At 39.5% G+C, this 21,431-nt stretch overlaps 1 protein-coding gene across 1 annotated transcript; it reads left to right on the forward strand.

Moving 5' to 3' along the window:
- The first annotated feature begins 5,376 nt into the window (after positions 1 to 5,376).
- On the forward strand, positions 5,377 to 6,177 carry LOC145787238 (uncharacterized). The gene has a single exon (XM_082598955.1). The coding sequence runs from the start codon at positions 5,377 to 5,379 to the stop codon at positions 6,175 to 6,177; it is 801 nt and encodes a 266-aa protein (XP_082455081.1).
- Positions 6,178 to 21,431: the final 15,254 nt, after the last annotated feature.

The raw sequence follows: 21,431 nt of genomic DNA on the forward strand, positions 1-21,431 counted from the left end.
TGGCTATTTTTGTTTGTGCTCTCTCGCCGTGTCAATTATTTGTACCCGTGCGCTGTTGATGCAAATAAAACAGTTTAACACTACTTAACTGCTTTCAACGCATTGATCAACACGATCCCCTGATCAACTCGATGCAGCCTCAAAATTTCCACCCCAATTTTATACTTTTTCCTGGTAATGTAGCCTATCAGTGCCTCTGGTTTCGATCGCTAGCCTCCCCGACCCAGCTGGGCGAACCTGCCTCAACGTCTGGCCAGTGCACATCCGTGCTCGCCGAATCAAAGCTTACTCTTCTCCACTGAGTATGTATTACATTCCCACCTATATTTTTTGTTTCTATTGATTGCCTCGTCTGCCACGAAAGCCAAATTATCCTTAAATAGTTGACTCTCTTCCTCGTGGTAGACCCCAATTTTATCCGCTCTGCCTACTGGCAGACCGGGTATAAGAGTCAAGTATCTGCGCCGAGGTCGCGTGAAGGAGACGTGGGCGCCGCCTGGCGGTCAATTACTGCCGGTTCCAGCGTCCACACGCGACGGGTCGCCCGGCCCGTCGCAGGCCATCTTTCTGGGCTATGCAGAAAGAGCCTGTCTCCCTGGCCCGCTCCGCCATTCTAAATTTGCGGACGGGTCATGTAACGTTTTCGATCCACACTCTCCCTCCACAGGTACCTCGACTCCCCAGCCTGGCCTCCGCAACCTAAGCTGGTGGACTTACCCCTCCGGGTGCATCGTCACCCCTAAATCACGCTGCTCCCCGCCGCCGCGGGGTGTGGCAGGCCGGTTTCTGAAAGTCTTCGACCTGGCTATGTTTGTTTGTGCTCTCTCGCCGTGTCAATTCTTTGTACCCGTGCGCTGTTGATGCGAATAAAACAGTTGAACACTAGTGGAGCGGTACTGATGAGTCCAGCCTCATGGGAAAAACACGTGTCTATCGCTGAGTTCCTGCTACACACGACTGCCGAGAAACATCATTATGTTTGTCTCGTTATTACTTCATAGACTGGAGTGTTGTGAATCGCGCAACCCAAAAGCGTTTCTTTTACTTCTGTTTATAGTTTTTGCTTCCTTTTGTGGATTTAACTACTCCGGAGAATTCAATATTGAACTGTTGTTTTCTGGTGTAATCGCATCACTACTGCATTATTTGTCAGACCACAATTGTCATTGGAAACGATGTTCCTGGGTTCTTCACACGCTGTACTGTAATATAGCGCCTTCTAGAGAACGAAGCAAAATCAAAGGATGTGATACCGAAATCGACTATTGTCGCGTTGTGTACAGTGGAAGTGATTGACTCAAACAACAATTGTCGCGATGTGCACTTGACAAGTTAATTTAAGGGGGTCTTATTCAATAAAAGTTTTGTCACTCAAAATTACCCCTGTTTCTTTCGGATAAGACAAGATGTTCGTAGAATAATATTTTAAAACAATTGTCTAGCTTACAGTACATTGCATTAAGAGCTATATTCACGACGCCGTAAAAATCTTTTCATACTTTATAACTTCAATTTGTTTTTAAGGCATTTAAAAGTGAAATATCATTTGCTGATTTGCTAAAACTCACCAACAACAGCTTAAATGCTTTCGACGTAAACCTAAGCCAGTCCTGCAGTTGCACAGTTTGAAACATGATTTCACGTACCGGTAACCATCAGCTAGAAAGGTTCTTTTACCTGTTCAACCTTATGGCAAGGTAAATAGACTGTTTCAAGCCCATGAGCATATTGTTTGGTCCCCAAATCAATCCAGGATAAAGAAACTTGTCTGGATCCAAAGTGATCTGAGGTTTTACTGAGTTATTCCATTCCTGGTGAATTTTCCAACCTGAACAGTTTACCTTGAAGTCTTCTTCAAACGAACGAGCAAATGTTAAAGTTGTTTGATCTGGAGAATCAGTTGAGTTGAAAACACCATCTATTTTTTCAATAGTTTTGTTGGATTGCCGTTTAATTTTGTTTGCAAAAAAATATTGCAAACACAAAAAAGATAACATCAACACACAAATTAGTTGACAACACGATTTTAATGTTTGCATTTTACAATTATGTTATTTGCTATAGCTTACACGTTCATATTAATGAAAAACTATACTTTGGTCAACCTGAAATTCAAGTGACAATGTTGAAACATTGAAGTAGAAGTTGAAAGAAAACATGCAACACCAGTAAAAGATTGATGGGAAAGTAGGCTAAGTCACGCAAATGGCCTTCGGAAAAAAGTATACACTGCATCAAGGTTGCCTAAAGGTTACAGTTTGGGAATCTTATCGTTTTAGAGATATTGGAGCTGCTAGTTAATTTACGTTTTTCCCATACCTACTCTGCTTCGGATTGATTACACATGTTTGGATCCAATTGTGCAAAAATTAAACAACAGTCAAAAACAGTCAAATTTGACCTGCATTGTGCCTAGGGCCGTAACCACCGTCGGGTAGCCTTTTACAAAAGTAACTTAACTTCTTTCATGTATAGTTTTTCAATGTAACAGCTTCATTCAAAAAGTTAATGAAAAGCAATGCTCTTAAAGAAACAGTGACGAAATAAGTGAATGTGCCGCGATAAATTCCGAATTTTTTTTGGTATGCAGTGGCGTAGCTAAGGAGGGGGGCGGACCGCCCCGGGCGGCACGTCTGGAGGCGGCACTTTCACACTACGATTTTTGATTTTGATTATAATCTAATGAAAAACACATTTCATTTTCACATGTTTTTTCTTGAAGGGGTGGCAAAATCTGAATCCGCCCCGGGCGGCACATTTCCTAGCTACGCCACTGGTATACAGTAGTTCCAAAAAGTTTAAAAACTACTGCACTGGCATAGCTTGAATTACTTAGCGATAGTGAAGAGCCTATACTTTTTTATAACGTTTATTATAGTAAGTGTACTTGGCCTATCCATTAATGAAGTCATGGCCATCAACTAGAGATGATAGTGCTCGCATACCAGAATGAAGTAGGCCTATATTTTTTCTTAAATTAAATGAGCAAAAACTTCTATTCTTTAGTTTATCTATAAGATCAGCTTCTGTTTCTGATGTGCTAGCATTTACTGTTATGTCATTCTTTCCACCCATGACTTATTAGAATAATATAAAATATTACTGTTGTCTAAAACAAGAAAACAAAAACTTAACAGCAGTTCCTATTATTTCAAATTACTTGTAGTAGCTACTGTATTGCTAACAATGATTTCAACCTTTTCTGATGGAATACTACAATGTATGGGAAATCGATTCCCTCGCCGCCTAGTTAATAAGTTCAATCATTAATTTATTAACTAATTGCATTCCTAATTGACTTTATTCTAGCAAACGCAATAAATCAAATATTGTTTTATTCTGAAAAATAAACATACAGACCTAGCAAAAAGAAGCAATAAAAATGTGGATCTTTAATTGTCACAATCAATGTGCAAGGCCTCACGTCGGGCTGCTTTGCGTCTTGACAGAATGTGCTGTTTTCATTATGAAATTCTGGTGCGGTGTGTTATTATCGGTTATGACCTGAAGTAGCCTTTGAATGAGAAATCTGTATTATGTAACGTGTATTCTAGGTCATTCGATTGCTACGTGCAGTTCTAGAGTCTTCTTTAAACTTGCTTGTTTATGCCGTTCAATGCAACGTGACCGAACGATGAGTTCGTGTGATGCAACATTACGTAACCTTCTCGAAGTTACTATACCGAGAAACCTTCTATAAATAGCGGTGTAATTTATTTATGATGATTATTATTGAGTTGATTATTATGAGAGTTGTGTTATGAGTTGTGGATTTGTATTTGGTGCAGAAATTATTGTTGATTGAGAGTTGAAGTAATCGCATACAAGTATAGATGAGAATTGGTGCTGATATAAATTGTGTTTGAAATTAGAGTTATTTGAGAAGCCGTTCGTTAAAGTCCTTCAAGAAGTTAGATTATTATTTCACTAGTAGAGTCATTCGACATTTAATTGACTGCTTTTCGGTTTGACCCATTAAATTACGTCATTGAACCTTTCCAAGCCTTTTTCCTGGTAAGAGATAGAAAGAAATCGTGACATTAATATATCAGCGTAATTACTGCGTTTGTTTATGCTCCACAAGCTGGTCGATGCGTGGCGCACCTATGTGTGCTTTCAGACCAAGTCGTTCATTTCTAAAAATTCTTGCCTCTATTCCAAGATAGCAGAAAATGTAGTGGTTGGTGAATAGGGTAATTTGACTAACGTTAGTATTATAGTGAGCAGTGTTGAGAAATGGTTTAACAGGCTGCAGTAAAATGGAAAGATATAACTTCTCAAAAATATCTTTAAAAGCTCCAAGTAGTTGCTTTTTAGTTGATTAAATTTCCTTGATGACTTATAAAACTATAAACAAATACAACCTAGCAACCACAGCATTTAACATAATACAATAAAGTGAAAACAAACTTTATATGACGATCGATTTCGGCCATACACATGTTAACTTTTATCAAGTAACAAACTGACTGATCTTGTACGTTAATTGAAAATACATAACTGATCAACATACAATGAATCGAAAGCAAGAAATGCACAAGAATGAACCGGCAAGAGAAACACGTCACATGGCGGTTGATTACGAGTGGAAAAAATTTGTCTTATGATGCAAAATTAAATAAAGATGTGCTGCATCACAAACAACTCTAAGTGATAATGTGGCGTTCCCCTTTACAATTCTGCCTGCGTCTGAATAGTTCTGTCCGCTAGAGGTCACCAATGCTGGAACGTGGCTCGCGCCGCGGATGAATACTAAACAGGGACTTTGGAAACAACAACTCAGCGATCGGACGTGAAGTGAAGTGAAGGAAAGCGATGCACAAAAGACAATAAAGAAATGACATTCGGAAATCGGAACATGGCTACAAGGTTGAACCCGGACTATTGATTAAGGACATTTGTTCTATTAAGTAATATTACTGTGTGTGTAACCTGGTCTGCCCTGGCGACCTTTATTTGTATTAGCTTCTACCATTGTTAAGTAATGTTATTGTGTTTACTTTGAATTATTATACTACTTCTACAATGCTTACTTTAGTGTGGTATTAATAGACAGTGCACTCTAGAAGAGATAAGGTTAGAACATCGCACCTTCTGAGCTAGGAGTCGCATGTCGGTAGTGCTTAGCGTACACTATCCGACCACCTACAACCTATACGCCAAACTGGTGACCCCCGACAAAGCCTTCTTCTAGCAGTGCATTGCCTGTTAGTGTTTTGTGTAAATTTATATACCATAATGTGTGTAGACTAACTTAATCTTTTTTTCTAATCATTTTTTGTTATCATTGTGGCTACACACACCTACAATACACGCCACCAATCACGCATCACACAAAACAATTCTCATACCTCACCAAACACTAGTAACAGCGTGATGACAGAGAACAACCCAACAACTTCCATTTTAAAACCGGGTAAACGAGTCACCCAAGAATTTTGCAAATCTGCCCCTAAGGCATGGTTTGCTAATTTCAATAGAGTGTGCCAGAAGTGGAGCATAGTTGAGGATTCAGACAAGATTGAAGCTTTAATGTCTTGTCTGGATTCATCAACTATGATTGCAGTGCAACCACTTTTGGCAAGACAAAAGCAATTCCCGGACATCCAAAGCTTTCTGATAAGCAAATTCACAGAACCCTTATGTGACCAAATTCAAAGGTTAGTTTCTGTCAAGCAGTTAGGTGATGTAAAACCTTCGGAATTTGTGGCTAACATGAGAATAAATATCTCGGAGTCTGACATGTCTGACTCTGTGGTTAAGTCCATGTTGGTCGACAAACTTCCTCAAGAAGTTAAAATTGCATTGGCACCACTTCATGAGGCTTCACTAGAGGAGTATGCAATAGCAGCAGACCATGCTATGAAGCATACTGCCCCTTTATCTTTTGTGGGTGCTGTAAACAAAGAGCCCCAGCAGTCTGAAATGGTTAGGGTAAATTTACAGCTGGAGTCATTGACCAAGTCAGTGCAAGAATTAATGAGGACTCTTCCAAGCCAAGCTTTTTCCCAGAACACAGGTCCATCACATGCTAGGTTTGCACCAAGACCACAAGCTCCACCCTCAAATTACTCTCGCGTGGCTAGAACACACAATACAATGTGTTTCTATCACCAACGGTTTGGTGCAAATGCTCGCAAATGTAACCCTCCTTGCTCTTTCCAGGGAAACTGGTAGGTTGCACTGCGAGATCGACTGTGCCCAGTGCGACAAAACTTCCATTTCATAAAAGTCACAGTCCACTTCTTCACATTAGGGATCACAAGTCAGGTTTATGCTTCATGATAGACAGTGGCGCTGAAATAAGCTTGGTTAGGCCGTATAAGTCTGAAAAACATTTAAAAACACATAGTCATTCTTTAGTGGGGGTGAATGGAACTTCCATTGCCACTTTTGGACATCGAACCATGAACTTGCAGTTTGGTGATAAAACTTCAAGGTTTCGGTGGATTTTTGTAGTGGCCGAAGTATCTCAAAATATTCTTGGTGCTGATTTTCTCAAACATTTTAATTTATGCGTCGACTTTAGTCAATCTTGTCTGAGAAGTGTTAACCAGTCGATTGCATGGCCACTTTACCCAAAAATGGTAGCACATGTAGGTGCACCCAAAGCATTTGTAGCCACCAATTCCTTCTTACAAATTTTAGAAAAATATCCTGATTTAACGCGTCCACCAAACAAAAACAAACCAATCAAGCACAATATCACCCACACTATTGAAACCACTGGCTATCCTTGTTCTGCACGCGTTCGCCCTTTGTCACCTGAAAAATTAAAAGTGGCCAAAGAAGAAATTGACATGCTCCTGGAAGCAGGCATAATTAGTAGGTCCAACTTTAACTTTTCCTCAGCCCTGCATATGGTACCTAAAGGAAACTCTGGTGTTTTTCGTCTATGTGGAGACTATCGTTCCTTAAACGTCCAAACAGTGCCTGATATGTACCCTACACCTTCGATCAATCAGTTGTTGCATAGATTGCAAGGTTCTTCTATCTTCAGTAAAATAGACTTAGTTCGAGCTTACCACCAAATCCCTTTGTCGTCCGAGTCAAGACATAAGACTGCCATCACATGTCCTTTAGGTCTGTTTGAATATAATTTTATGCCCTTTGGATTAAGAAATGCTTCCAGCACCTTTCAGCGCTTCATTGATCATGTCTGTCATGGTTTGACCAACGTAATGGCATATGTAGATGACATAATTATATTTTCTGAAAATGAGGAAGACCACAAAATGCATTTACATAAGTTATTCCGCAGGCTGGATGAGTACGGAATAATCATCAATCCTACAAAATCTGAATTTGGTAAGAGTGAATTACTGTTTTTAGGGCATCTGGTGTCTAAGGATGGTGTGCGACCCACCCCTGACAAGGTCAAGGCAATTTCTGAATTTCCCTTGCCTGAAACAACAAAACAATTAAGACGTTATCTGGGCATGGTAAACTACTACCACAGATTCATACCACATGCAGCTCAATGCTTAGCACCCCTCAATGACTTGATTTCTGGTAAAACACGTGCGGATAAAAAGATTGTTTGGACTAAATGTGCAGAAAAAGCTTTTTTCGACAGCAAAGTAGTTTTGGCTGAAGCATCAATTTTGGTGTATCCACTGGAAAATGCTCCTTTAAGTATGATGGTTGATGCCAGTGACACAGCAATAGGTGGTGTGTTGCAAGTGAAAATTGATGGGTCCTGGTCTCCTGTAGCTTTCTTTTCGAGACGACTGGATAAGACACAGAAATCTTATTCTGCCTTTGATAGGGAGTTATTAGCGGCCTACAGTACTCTTAAACATTTCCATCATTATGTAGAAGGAAAGGACTTTACTCTTTTTACTGATCACAAGCCTTTAGTAAGTGCATTCCTTTCCAAATCTAATCAATCTATCTTGAGGCGAGTCAGGCAGATGAGCTACATCACAGAATTTACTTCAAACATTAAACACATTCAAGGGTCTGCAAATTTTACTGCTGATGCTCTTTCTCGAATTGAAATTAATGGTGTGCTGCATGTGCAAAGTGGCATTAATTTCTCCGAAGTGGCTGCAGCCCAAGAGTGTGATGAAGCTGTTCAGAGCATGCTCAACAATCCACAGGCATCTGGGCTGTCCTTAGACCAATATGCTATCCCAGGTGTTCAAGATAAACTCATATGGTGTGACACTTCAACTGCTGTCGTTCGACCGGTAATCCCACTAAGATATAGAAAGATGGTTTTTGACCAGTTGCATTCATTAAGTCACCCTGGAGTAAGGGCAACCCATGATCTTATTTCGCGTCGTTTTGTGTGGCCAGGCATGCGAAAAGAGATTGCCAGCTGGGTAAAAGAGTGTCAGTCGTGTCAACGAAGCAAAGTCATTCGCCACAACATTGCTCCATTAAAGGATTTCAAAATGCCTCAGTCACGGTTTGAACACATTCACATTGACTTGGTAGGTCCCTTACCGGAATCAAGCGGCTATAAATACCTGTTTACAGCAATAGATCGTTTTACTCGTTGGCCAGTGGCAGTACCCTTGAAGAACATTTCTACAGAATCCGTAATAGATGCCTTTATGTATGGTTTTGTTTCACAGATGGGAGTGCCCAAAACTGTCACTTCTGATAGAGGAGCTCAGTTTGAATCAAATTTGTGGGGTCAGCTCATGAATTTCCTTGGTTGTCGTCGAAACAGAACTACTAGCTTCCATCCGCAATGCAATAGCCTAGTAGAGAACATGCACAGACGACTGAAAGATGCTCTACGCAGTTGTAACAACCCAGGTGATTGGTACCATAATCTACCCCTTGTGCTACTCTCTATGCGCAATACAGTCAAACAAGAGCTGAAATGTTCTCCAACAGAGCTTCTTTATGGTGCCTCCGTGGCCATGCCAGGAGATTTTCAGGTTGAAGGAACTGCTGCTGCTGTTCCTCAGCATGAGTTTGTAAAGACACTGAAAAATCATTTCAAAGACATTCAGCCTTCACCAACTCGACCTCACCCACAGCGCATAAGCCATATTGACCCAGAGCTGATGTCATGTGAGTATGTGTGGATTAGAAGAGATGCAACTGCATTTCCTCTGCAATCACGTTACACAGGTCCTTACCGGGTGATCTCTAGAAATGAAAAATATTTTACTTTAGACATTAAAGACAACAGGAAAACTGTATCCATTGATCGCTTAAAAGCTGCACAAATGCCAGAGCTGAACAATCAGCCTACACCTAAATCTTCACCACCTCTGACTCCAGTGACACCGACTGCAACGAAGATTCGTCGCACAAGGTGTGGTCGTAATGTAAGTCTTCCTGCACACTTCAATGATTATGTGCAAGTGTAAAGTCTGTCCTCTCACTGTATGTTCTTACATACCATAGTTTCTTTGCTTGTAGTAGGAACTAGATTAGGACCAGTGCGAGGAAATATATCAGCTCTTTTCTTTTCAGGCAGTTGTAGATTCTCTTTCAGCAGGTATTTATTCTGGATGACCAATTCTCTAAAGACTCAACATGTGTTGTATATAACAGGACTGCATACACAGTTCATTTGTTTTATATACACTTTGTGTCTGATAGCTGCATGTTATTTCTAGTTTTCTTTGCAGAAGGTTGTGGCCAACCCAGCCATGACATCTGTCTGTGGGCTAAGTCAAGCATGTAACTTTCCTAAACTCTTTAACGGTGCACACAATGCATTCAACCATTCGTAGTGATGATATCATTATGTCCTCTGTTGTACTCACTCATGTACTTGAGCATAATTGTACCACTCTGCATGTCTGTGGTGTTGTTTGGTACATCCGGAGTACCATTCGACGTTTGGAGAGTACTAAGATCTGCAATAGGCATCAAGTTCTCCCTTCCACATTGTTTTCTTCCATTTTTCTTCGTATACAAGTCATACTCCATTTTGACGAATGTTTGAGAACCGTTCATCCAGAAGTATCTTGACAGAGTAACCTCATCTTGACAGAATCTTGCCTTGTTTTTCTTTTGTCTATTCGCACGTACAATTACCTAATCATTGTACACATACTACATTTCATTGACATGGAACACACACTGTCACGCATCATGTTGTACCAGTTGATTCGTTTATTTTTTTGTATGTTCGCAACACTTCTGTGTTGGAGTAGTTTTCACTCTAAGCAACCGCAATTATTGTTAACCCAGCAGCCGTCATGCTGTTATGTTTTGAGTAAGTTTGTGAGCATCATTTTTATTATTGTATGATAAGTCATTGTTTTATGTTTGAACCATTCGAAGTTAACTACTACGTCATTACCAGGGTAGACTTGGGCAGCAACCCCGTCGATAATTGCATTTGTTTACCTATCTTGTGCACGTTTAATGATCAACCGACAACACATAGTTTTGGCCGCATAATTTGAAAGAAAACTAGTGCTACAAACAAGACTGTTATAAAGATTCCTGCAAACGCATCAGTCCGAGCCACCGGCATCCTCATCGAGAAGTCACACCAAGAAACATGTCGATGTTTGAACATTTCGTTTACTCATGATCTAATCATCTGGCGCCAAGTGATGTGGCGTTCCCCTTTACATTTCTGCCTGCGTCTAAATAGTTCTGTCCGCTAGAGGTCGCCAAGGCTGGAGCGTGGCTCGCGCCGCGGATGAATACTAAACAGGGACTTTGGAAACAACAACTCAGCGATCGGACGTGAAGTGAAGTGAAGGAAAGCGATGCACAAAAGACAATAAAGAAATGACATTCGGAAATCGGAACATGGCTACAAGGTTGAACCCGGACTATTGATTAAGGACATTTATGCTATTAAGTAATATTACTGTGTGTGTAACCTGGTCTGCCCTGGTGACCTTCATTTGTATTAGCTTCTACCATTGTTAATTAATGTTATTGTGTTTACTTTGAATTATTATACTACTTCTACAATGCTTACTTTAGTGTGGTATTAATAGACAGTGCACTCTAGAAGAGATAAGGTTAGAACATCGCCCCTTCTGAGCTAGGAGTCGCATGTCGGTAGTGCTTAGCGTACACTATCCGACCACCTACAACCTATACGCCAAAATAACTCAAAACAACAATTTTTGTTCATCTGTCATATTCAGTGTTTCTCTATATCTTTGGTTGCTGAATGCTGATACCGAATTTGATGCTAGGTTTTTTCTAGTGTCAATGGTTTGAAAGATATTTGCTGAAAACGTTTTTGAATATTGCTGGACTTGATACAATGCAAGGCGGCCATACCAAACATTCTTGTTTTCTTCTTTGTAGAGTAAAAGAGCAGATAGCAGCACTAGGCCTACTAAAAGACTGGTCAGTAAGAAAAGATCCAACCCCAGGCTTCCACAATGTCAAAAAAATACCTCTCTTTGAATGGATTGATGTATTCCTTCCACCTTTACATAAAAAAAACTTGGGCTTTCTGAACAGTTGTAAAAGCATTGGGTCCAACTAGTTTGTGCCTTTGAACACATTCGCTCGATTTTTCCAAACCTTTCTGAAGCTAAAGTACAAGATTGGGATATTTGTTTGGCCTCAAATAAGAAAAATGTTGGTATTAAAAGAACAGGAGGAAGCAGTGACTGCTTTAGAAAAAAACTTTTAATGCCATTTTTATTTTTGAAATTAGCGACCCAAAAAACAAATAAAGACACTCTGATAATATGATAAACAAAATTTTTCCAAAAAATTCTTGTTCAGTGTCATCGATTGTAAACTTTTACAAACTAGCTTAAATTTGACAAATCAATCTATAGTCATGAAAACTTAAGCACTCTATTTGAGTAAATTAGCAGGCCTATTGCCAACCGCGCTGTACGCGGTACGCGCTGTACGCCAACCAGCGCGTTTGCAGTATTGCCAGCGCTCGTGAAGAATTTTGATGCGTGAACATCGCTGCGCGGTTACAGCACAGACAAAATCTGGGAATAAAACAAAAGTGTTAAAAATATTGTTTTCTATTGGTAGCATGGCCAAACAAATTTCTCTATCTTGAAGTGACTGTAGCAGTGAATATTGAAGTGAATTAATTTTGCGTATTCATAAAAGGCCTGTGGAAATTTGAAAAACTGGAAAAAAAAGCAATTGTAAAGACAGTATTAAACTAATTTAAACCTTGAAACTAACTTTCACAGAGATCTAGTTATTAATCAGACAATTTGGTCAATTAGAAAGGTATGCGTCTTAAACGAAAAGACAATGCATTAAGCCACAAAATACGCAAAGAGTAACCATACCTAAACAATATTTCTGGGACAACAGAAATCTTTGACTAAAAATGATATGGTTACTTTCATTGGTTTGGTTTGGTTTTGAATCTTTATCCTAGGACTGACAAAGCCTTGATCGGTTATTCCTGGTAGTTTCGCATACTTGTAGAGGCTCTTGACGCAGGACCGGTTAACGAGATTGGCAGAGTGAAGTTTCCGATTGTTGAAGGGTTGTTGCCGGGGAATTATTCCATTCACTAGGTTCCGCTGAATAGAGAGCAGTCCTGAAATGCGTTGCTCAAGCGCACACCCTGAGAGTCGAACCAGAGCCGCGTGATCTTCACCCGTGCGCATAACCACTGAGCTAACGGGGCAGACTAACGGGGCGGGCATTTACTCACACTCCTGCTATAATATTTCCATTTTGGTTCCTCCAGGCCAGTGCTACTCAAACTGTGGTACGCGTACCGGTGCCGGTAGGTAAGCACTTGACTGCCGGTTTAAGCGATTAGTTTGAAAATAATTTATTTAGTCTTGTTTTGATCAAAATGTGTTTTCACCATGCTCAGGTTGTTTTTCTTTCTCTGCATAATTTCTGTAGTTCTACTTCCTTATGGTATTAAAGCGATATAAACTGATAAGGTAATTTTTTAAATGGCAAAGTGTGGTCGTATGAACATGAAAATAATGAAGAAACAATTACTTTCGGGCTCCATTAATACGAATCTGGTTTGGACAAAAGTGATGTCGAAAGTGTCAAAGAGTTAGCGGCAAAAATTTGTTCAACTTTTGGTCGACAATGTGATGCATCAACATCTTTAGAACTTCCTAGGCTTTATAGCAACAGATGACACTGGTGTGCCGAAGCCACAATGTATCGTTTTTGGAATTGTGATCAGCAATGTCTCTGTAACATGTACCATGTTTCTAACTCACAAATTTAAATTATGAGAACATTTGGCCAAAACCTATGAGAACTGCAATTTGAACTTCAATGTGCAAATTGCAGTCCATTAGGTGGCTTGTAGATGGTCTGCGGTCTGTTTTTTGGCGCCACATTCACAGGAGGAGGAAGAGGCCATTCCCCATTGATGCATGGTTGAGCGGAAAAGCCCGACGCCCGTACGAAGACGGTTGAGGCACACCAATGCCTTTTTTTGTAGTGTCAGGCCAATGGGGCGTGTGTCGGTGTCGGAGATGAACGAATGGAGTATAGTGGAACTTGACTTTCATTCAGAATTCCATTTATGGTCCTCCCAAGTATCCGCAGAGATGTCCTCATCTTCATTGTTCGTTCATTGGAAGTAATAAAGCAAATTGTTCAGCGGAAGACCGTTTATTTTAGCCGCGAATGTTGACTATTTTATTTACCTGTCGAAGCGCCATTCGCCACATTTAATATTTTTAAACGTTCACATTAGATTCACTAATTGCCGACAAGTTGCCTTTTCAGGAAAACGTAACCATGTAATTTTTCGTTAAATATTTGCAGTGTCAAACGTAACTTCAATACTTAGCTCATTTTAATATTCCTTTTTACCTTAACCTACGTGCAACTAGCCTATATAGCATATGTCGAGGCATGCGTCTCAATCTTGTTTTATGCAGAAGTGCAGGCACTGCTCTACAAAGCGTTGTGGTTTCGCTCCCAAGCAACCATTTGTGATTTTTGTGCATATTTTTACTTCAACTAGGAAACATCGACTTCGCTACCCTTGTACTCAGCTGAAGTTTTATTCCGTGGCACAAAGATAGGGGAAATCATGAGAAGCCGCCTGCGCCCATGGAGGCTTAATTATGGTTCTCCCAATTTTTTTTCAGAATTATTAGGAGCTAACATGATTTGAGAAACTTTGTTTAGCTATTTTAGGCGCTGTTTTCTTTTGTTTGGAATTGTACTGATTTTACCTGCCTGCTTCCTCATACTTAACCCTCTGTCTAGCGTGGGGTCCAATGGACCCCAAGCCTGCTGCATTCGAAATAATCTTGTATTAAAACAGCACTAAAAGAGGATTTGACACTATTGACACAATGGTTAGGAAATACACTTCCAAAAGAATGACAAGAAGATGACCGATAGCTCTATTTTAAAATATGATTGATATCACTGCTGTCAATGCTTTGTGATATGGCCTCAATTGCAAGGCGAAAATAGCAGCACAACATTCAGCATGAAAGAGAAGAACATTTTAGATCCAATTAGGAAAAGAGCTTGCTGGATTGCCAGCTTCGACTTCATTCACACGACATCTAAATCCGCAACAAAATAAAAGAAGGCTAGATACTATCTTTGCGAAAGGCACAAACACCAAAAATGTAGACAATTCTGTGCTACTTGCAAACTCAACGTTTGCCAAAAACATTCGCAATTCATTTGCAATGAATGCCATAATACATAAACTCACAATATTTCTTGTGAACTAATATGTAGGCCTAATATGCGTTTTTTAGCCAAATGTCTAAATAGTTTAACCATTGCTCAAAAATAGACCAATTCCGTATCAGTTTGGTTTGTGCATGGGCTACTGTATGACTTCTTTATTAAATTTCAATTATTTTTGCTTTTTCTACAGTGTTTATAACTTATGATTTTTGTGGTCTGTTACGTCCTTTCCTATTGAGCTTTAATTTCATCATCGGTGCTGATTTTTTTTGTCTAAAACAAGTAGTTTGAAATTTGGGGTCCAATGGACCCCAACGGTAAAACTTGCATATTTTTTTTCTATAGACAGAGGGTTAAACAGCTTCTAGCTCCTCATCAACTGGCATTTGCTGCCATGACTACGTCATACCGCCTAGTCATTTTAACCACTTTTATGCTTTAATTGTATTATACTAACGTATCTAGCTCTTCATCAACTGGCATTTGCTGCCATGACGACGTCATACCGTCTAGTCATTTTAACCACTTTTATGCTTTAATTGTATTATAGGCCTACTAACGTGTACGTAATACGTAATACAAGTACGGTACCTTACTTATTACATGTATCTCGCGGATGCTACTCTATCGCTTCTTGTAGATGCTCCCCTCACCACATGGTTGCTGCTAGACGGGATGCGATAGACCTTGAGAGACTTACAACACAACGATGGATGACACAACCGAATTCTCAACCGCATCACCGCTGCTGCTTGCGATACACCGACGTGCACCACAGCTGCACCGTCACCTCAGCATTTATTTACTCCAGACGTCTGCTTTACAGCTTGCGACCTTACAAGCTTGCCACTCATTCATGACATGCCCATCATCCGTCAACAGACATAAACTGACCTGCTCATCAGCACTGCTGTCATAGCTTGTCCCAAATTCAACATGCTCGAATCCCTATAGGCTAGCATATCTTGTCCTCAAAGACATTACTCTCATGAATTTGAGGACATCTTTGTCTCGCACAATCTCAGTGCACGCGTTGTTCACCGCTATCCCATTACTATTCTGGTTGGCTTCTATGTGTGTCAAGTCCTATCTTTCTGGAGGCAGGGCATGGACAGTCATGGACACTTACCTGCCTATAGCCTACGATATTTATGTACTTTATTTAAAAAAATATTCTTAATGCTTACTCAAGGATGACGCAGCAACATAGCAACTGCAGTAACACAATTCTCAAATCTTCCTGAGCATGAAGTGAAACTGCATCCCTCCTAGACAAGAGGTAAAACTGTACCCAACCCATTAGCCTATATAAAACCGAAACGTCATCCAACCATTCCAATTTTTTACTAAAATGCAACCAGTAGAGCGACTTTACTTTTGCCCTCCTCCCCCAGCACAAACCGCTAGTTAAGCCACTGCTGTCTTGCCTAAACAAGCCAAAATGCTACTTGGGGACATAAGACATCGCCTTATCTCTTATGATAAACGAGTATTACCAGCAATGCGAGTATTACCTGCAACAGCAATTACTGTATTACAGTCCTGCAATTAGTCTATATCGTACTAAGCCAAAAGGGGAACTACGACATCGCCTTATCTCTTATCGCAAACGAGTGTTACCCATGTTACCCACACAAATGCTGTGGACCATAGAAACCATTAAGTGAGGTATAGTACACACAGAGATGGGCATGATCTTGATCTTGAAGATCACAAGTGATCTTGATCTTCAAGATCACTTTTTTTTTAGTGATCTTGATCTTGATCTAAGATCACTTTTTTTTGTGTGATCTTGATCTTGAAGAACAATAAGATCAAGATCACTTTAAAATTGAAGTTTACTTAGTAGATAGAGGCATTTTTTTAGAACTCGTACTGCACAAAGTAGTTAGTGGTAACTATTAACATTAAGCCACTGTTAATATGATATGTGTCTAACAAAAAACGATTTAAAGTCTCTATCTAATCTGGTCAGTGTTGCCATTTCAAAATTGAAAAAGTTTTCTGTGTTGGTCATAATAAAGAAGTCAACTTCCGTGTACTTTATGTTGACGTATAATAAAAAATGATTTAACTTTGTTCACAATTTCCATGTGTGAATTAAAAGAAATGTTTGCTTTCTTTGACCCAATTTTAGATGCTTCAAAAGTCTAGAATGGCGGTGTTAAAAAATCTGGACTCCAGCCGACTTTGGTCATGCAAAGTGGTTTATTGCAGCAAATCAACCAGACCAAGACTTGTTTACGGTCTGAGTATGGAGCGGTTTGTCTGACCGCAAACCTCTGAACTTTTTTGATAGCAGACAACAGTATCAAGACTATCAAGGTTGCAAGATGGATAAATGGTGCAATAAACATTGACATATTACAGTGAAAGCTAAAACTACTTAGTAAGCCTAACACGTATAAAAACTCTCACATGAACCAGACAAAAATTTGGTAAAAAATTATGCAGTTTGAAGTTTATTTATTTTCATTTATTATAAATAAAAAGTATACAAACAATTTCAAATTTTGCGACTTTTTCAGTAACTTACTACTGTAATTAACCTCGGCCTTACGTGTGACGTTGCGATTCTACGCAAACTACGTCAAAAATTGATAGGCCTGATAGCAACAGTCACTAACTTATTACAATTCTTAGGCCAGCGATCGAGTAGTTAAAAGTAAAAGTTAGCAATACCAACTATATACCTTTACCCAGGTTGCTTATAGTGATTATTTTTTACTACATCATTGATCAAAAACTTCATTTTTTTTCAAGTACCGGTACACAAAAAGTGATCTTGAAAGTGATCTTGATCTTCAAGATCACGATCTTGATCTTGATCTTCAAGATCACATAGTTTGGTGATCTTGATCTTCAAGATCACCTATTCTTGGTGATCTTGATCTTGATCTTCAAGATCACCAATACTGGTGATCTTGCCCATCTCTGAGTACACATATAAGTAATCACAACAAGTTTTGCTGAAAATGCTTGCAGTTGTTGAATAAATCCCACCACCCCTACGCACCTACTTTGGAAAAAATAATTCAGTAACAGTAGCCTATGTGTTATCTACTCGCTTATGTGTGCGTCCAATCTCCTCATCCCACGAAATCAGGGGGTCATGTGTCTTCCCCTACTAATTGTTAGCCTACAATTGTCAATTTTATTTGTAAAGTATCTTATAACCACACACCCGTATAGCCTATTATTTGCATGATGCATAACCTCCTTATTGTTATATGAATTATCTCTTATTTTGCCATAGCGAGGGAAGTGTGTAACACTATAACATGTTTCTAACTAACAAATTAAATTATAAAAACATCTGGCCTAAAATTCACGGCTGGAGAATGTCGATTTTCTGACACCCGTCGCAATAACCTAAATTGGTTAGAGTTAGACAGGATACGGTAATTATTTCTCAATTTCCGAATAAGATATTGTAACTTTGATTAACAAAAAATACATTTAGCATTACATTTAACTTGTTTAATTTTTGTATGCAATCATCCCCCTAGGGCCTATAGGGCCTAGACAGAAACCCTAAATTATCCTTTTGTAGCTAGAGACTCAGAGTCTCTCAATAAGCTAAGGTCCACACTAAAAATGTAGCAAGACATTAAAAAATCTACAACTCAATCAAGCTTTCAGAAAATCGCTTTCAACAAACTCCATAATTATCTCTGCTAATGCTTTGACTTAATACCGTGCTTGTGATCCAGAGCAGTGATTTTCAACCGGTGTTCTGTGGAATACTAGTGTTCAGTGAAACATTGTCAGGTGTTCCGCTAAAAAAATGTTAATTTAACCAGTGTTCCGTAGAACACCGGTTAAGAACCAAAATCACAAGACCTTCTGGTGTTTTTTTTTCAATTCTTGCCTGAGTAGCATATTGTGCTCATGCAAAACAGGCCTAGATATCACACTTCTTCTTCCATCGAGTCTTGTAAATTTTGTTGATACACCACAGATTGGCACACTTTTTTGAGACGGAGTTGTATATTGAAAGGTCCCACTTGCTGCACTGGTGGTAAGCTGGAGGCACACAAGAAGATGGTCCGCTGTTTTGGGCTTGGTATCACAGATATATGTATCTGAGCTCGCGTGGTAGCCCCAGTTTACCATTGGATATTTAGTACAGCTAACAGAACGCGGAGACAAATGGAAAGTGAATAAATTGTTGTAGTGTTGTTTATCTTATTGCAACATTATAAAATTTCATTTGGTCCGCAGGATTATTTTAATACATAAAGTGTTCCGTGGCTCAAAACGGCTGAAAAACACTGGTCCATAGAAACTGTATACATCACTATTAGAAAGGCTTATGATGTCCCAATCCACAGCATTATTTGTCAACCAAAATTGATACACGACACACTTGTGTTATTGCGATATTTAACGATTCGGACAAAACATGAAAACACGACATAATAGAAGACTTTGTTGATTTTAAAACTTTTCTAATGTTAACAAGACAAAATAATATTCGTATGGTGTTGCTTATCGTTTCCTGTTGGCGTTGCTATTTGAATATGTGCGCCTAATATCGTTACTATGTATTCGACGAAGCGCACACCGACTGGAGCAAGTAAGTACTTTACCGCAACAGTGACGCACCATTTGTAAATCATTTATCAATAGAGCTTTGTTTTAAGCTAACCAAATCTTAACGATTGCAGTGCGTCCAATAATGGTTTGAAAGAAGGATAGAATTTATAAGTGTTACGCGTGTACCTATTGTAGGCTAAGAGCCTTCGGTTCACTTTGATTATTTTTTTTGACCGATTTGAATGCGTTTTACCCTGAATATCAAACAAAACGAATTAAAGTTGTCGATATAACTATCCCAAAACCAAACAGTATCATCCACACAGAGAATTGCATACAGCTACAAGAAACATAATATGACAGTAATTTTAGGCTGAAAGGAATACACTAAAACTGATGCTAAATGCAGTAAAAGCATTCTGAACAAGGAGGAGAGGCTGTATAGCTGTTAACAGACAGATCGAAACAATCAGAAGCAATATGGTAGATATCGGGCATTAAAACTGTATACAGAAGAGCCAAGAAGCGAATGCTACACCTTCTATCATCTTTAATTAAATTTTCCCCTGTGGCTGTGGTGTCGTTTCACAAAACTATGGACTGCAGAAGTGCACAAGGCATTGAAAGTTGAAAGTAAATGTGACGAGTTTGTATAAGTTGCGTTAGGTGGAAATTATATATGCTAACCGTCATTGGAGAACAAATCAGTTAAAAGGGAAGCGTAAGTCAGCAGCTGTTTCAAATATTTTTCAGATATGTACCACAGCTAAAGCGGTGGGATGGCGCAGCGGGTAAGGCGCTCGCTTTCCAATCACGCAATCCTGGTTCGACTCCCTGCTTATATGCTGGTTGTTGACAAACACCGTTCACCTCTACCCAGGGTGTAATGAATTGGGTGGGCGTGGTTGCTCCAGGAAAGGCGGCCGAGAGAATGGAACTAGCCACCCTACTCTCATTAGTGATGAAGGCTTAGTATAATGAGAACCTTATCTTCTCATTCCCAGATGCTTGGATTCAAGTATGGGACTCACCTTTTGTTACCACAGCTAGGCATCTGATGAAGGCGTATTGGTGCTACTGGGATACAACTAGTTTTATTTGAGAAAGATTTCAACGAGTTAGAAGCTAGTAATTTTTTAATGAGATAAGTTAATTGCACTTTTTCCCATATGAACATAGTGGCGTTCCTTTTAATTTTCTAATATTGCATATTGCCAGCAATTCGGTGAATTGCTTGCGCTTCTACCTCTGATTTGGGTAAATAAACGAGAAATACAGACAAATCGACCGAACTATTGAAAACAAGTAAAGCAGAGCATGTGAAACTAGCCTAGACACCAGTGTAAGATGGACGTGTTGTGTGCAATCGAAAACAATTTCGGCTAAAATTTCAAACTGTTTGGACAAAGAGCCAAGCAACCGACAAACTCGGATTCTCATTTTTTGTTTGTAACGTAAAAACTGACGTCACTTCACGTATGCGCTGGTTTCTCGGTTTAGTTAGAGAATAATTAACCATGTAAGGATCTAGCACAGGGGTGTCCAACCTTTTTGGCCAAAGGGCCACATGTAGTTTACGAATAGTTGCGCGGGCCACTTGAGTATTTACTGCTAATTTGTAATCTTAAAAATGACTGTCTGATAATTTCTAATTAAAACCCTCACACCCAAATTCTAATCTCAAAAATGTGTTTGTACATTTTATGGGTTATATAAGAAGAGTGAAGTTGGTTTTAAAGTGGTTTAAGGTTTTTAGTTGAAAGCAAGCCAGCAGCAAAGCGTAAAAAATGTCAAATTGGCAATTGACCCTTCTGATGTTGCCGGAACAGCGGAGTTGCGTGGCCCGTAATGTATTGTCCGGCTGTCCCTAGGTTTATCCACAAAAAACTTGCTCGCACAAGTAAGTGCTGCCGAATAATGATGTCACGAAAAGCAAGAAATATTGCTGATTGACTGACTCTTGAAGCACCAGTACTATTGTGTGGAAAAGGGTGGACGTAACAATGTGGAAAATGTGATGCGTAACAATGTGCATTGTGATACAATAAAATTAGCTTGAACAGTTGCGCACCCCATGCACTAGGGAATACAGAGTAATAGAGAAAGAAAGCAAACAATAAATGCCAATTTATCGGAATGTAAGTTCGCCATAAATTACGTTGGCGATTGAGTTGATTATATAATATATGTCATTTCGAAAAATATCACGCGGGCCACTCAGAATCTTCTCGCGGGCCACATGTGGCCCGCGGGCCACGAGTTGGACGCCCCTGATCTAGCATGTGAAATAGGCTACATTTACCTTATTATAATTTGAAATA

The sequence above is a fragment of the Aplidium turbinatum genome, chromosome 18 (genome assembly GCF_918807975.1).
Source record: "Aplidium turbinatum chromosome 18, kaAplTurb1.1, whole genome shotgun sequence".
Classification (NCBI taxonomy): domain Eukaryota; kingdom Metazoa; phylum Chordata; class Ascidiacea; order Aplousobranchia; family Polyclinidae; genus Aplidium; species Aplidium turbinatum.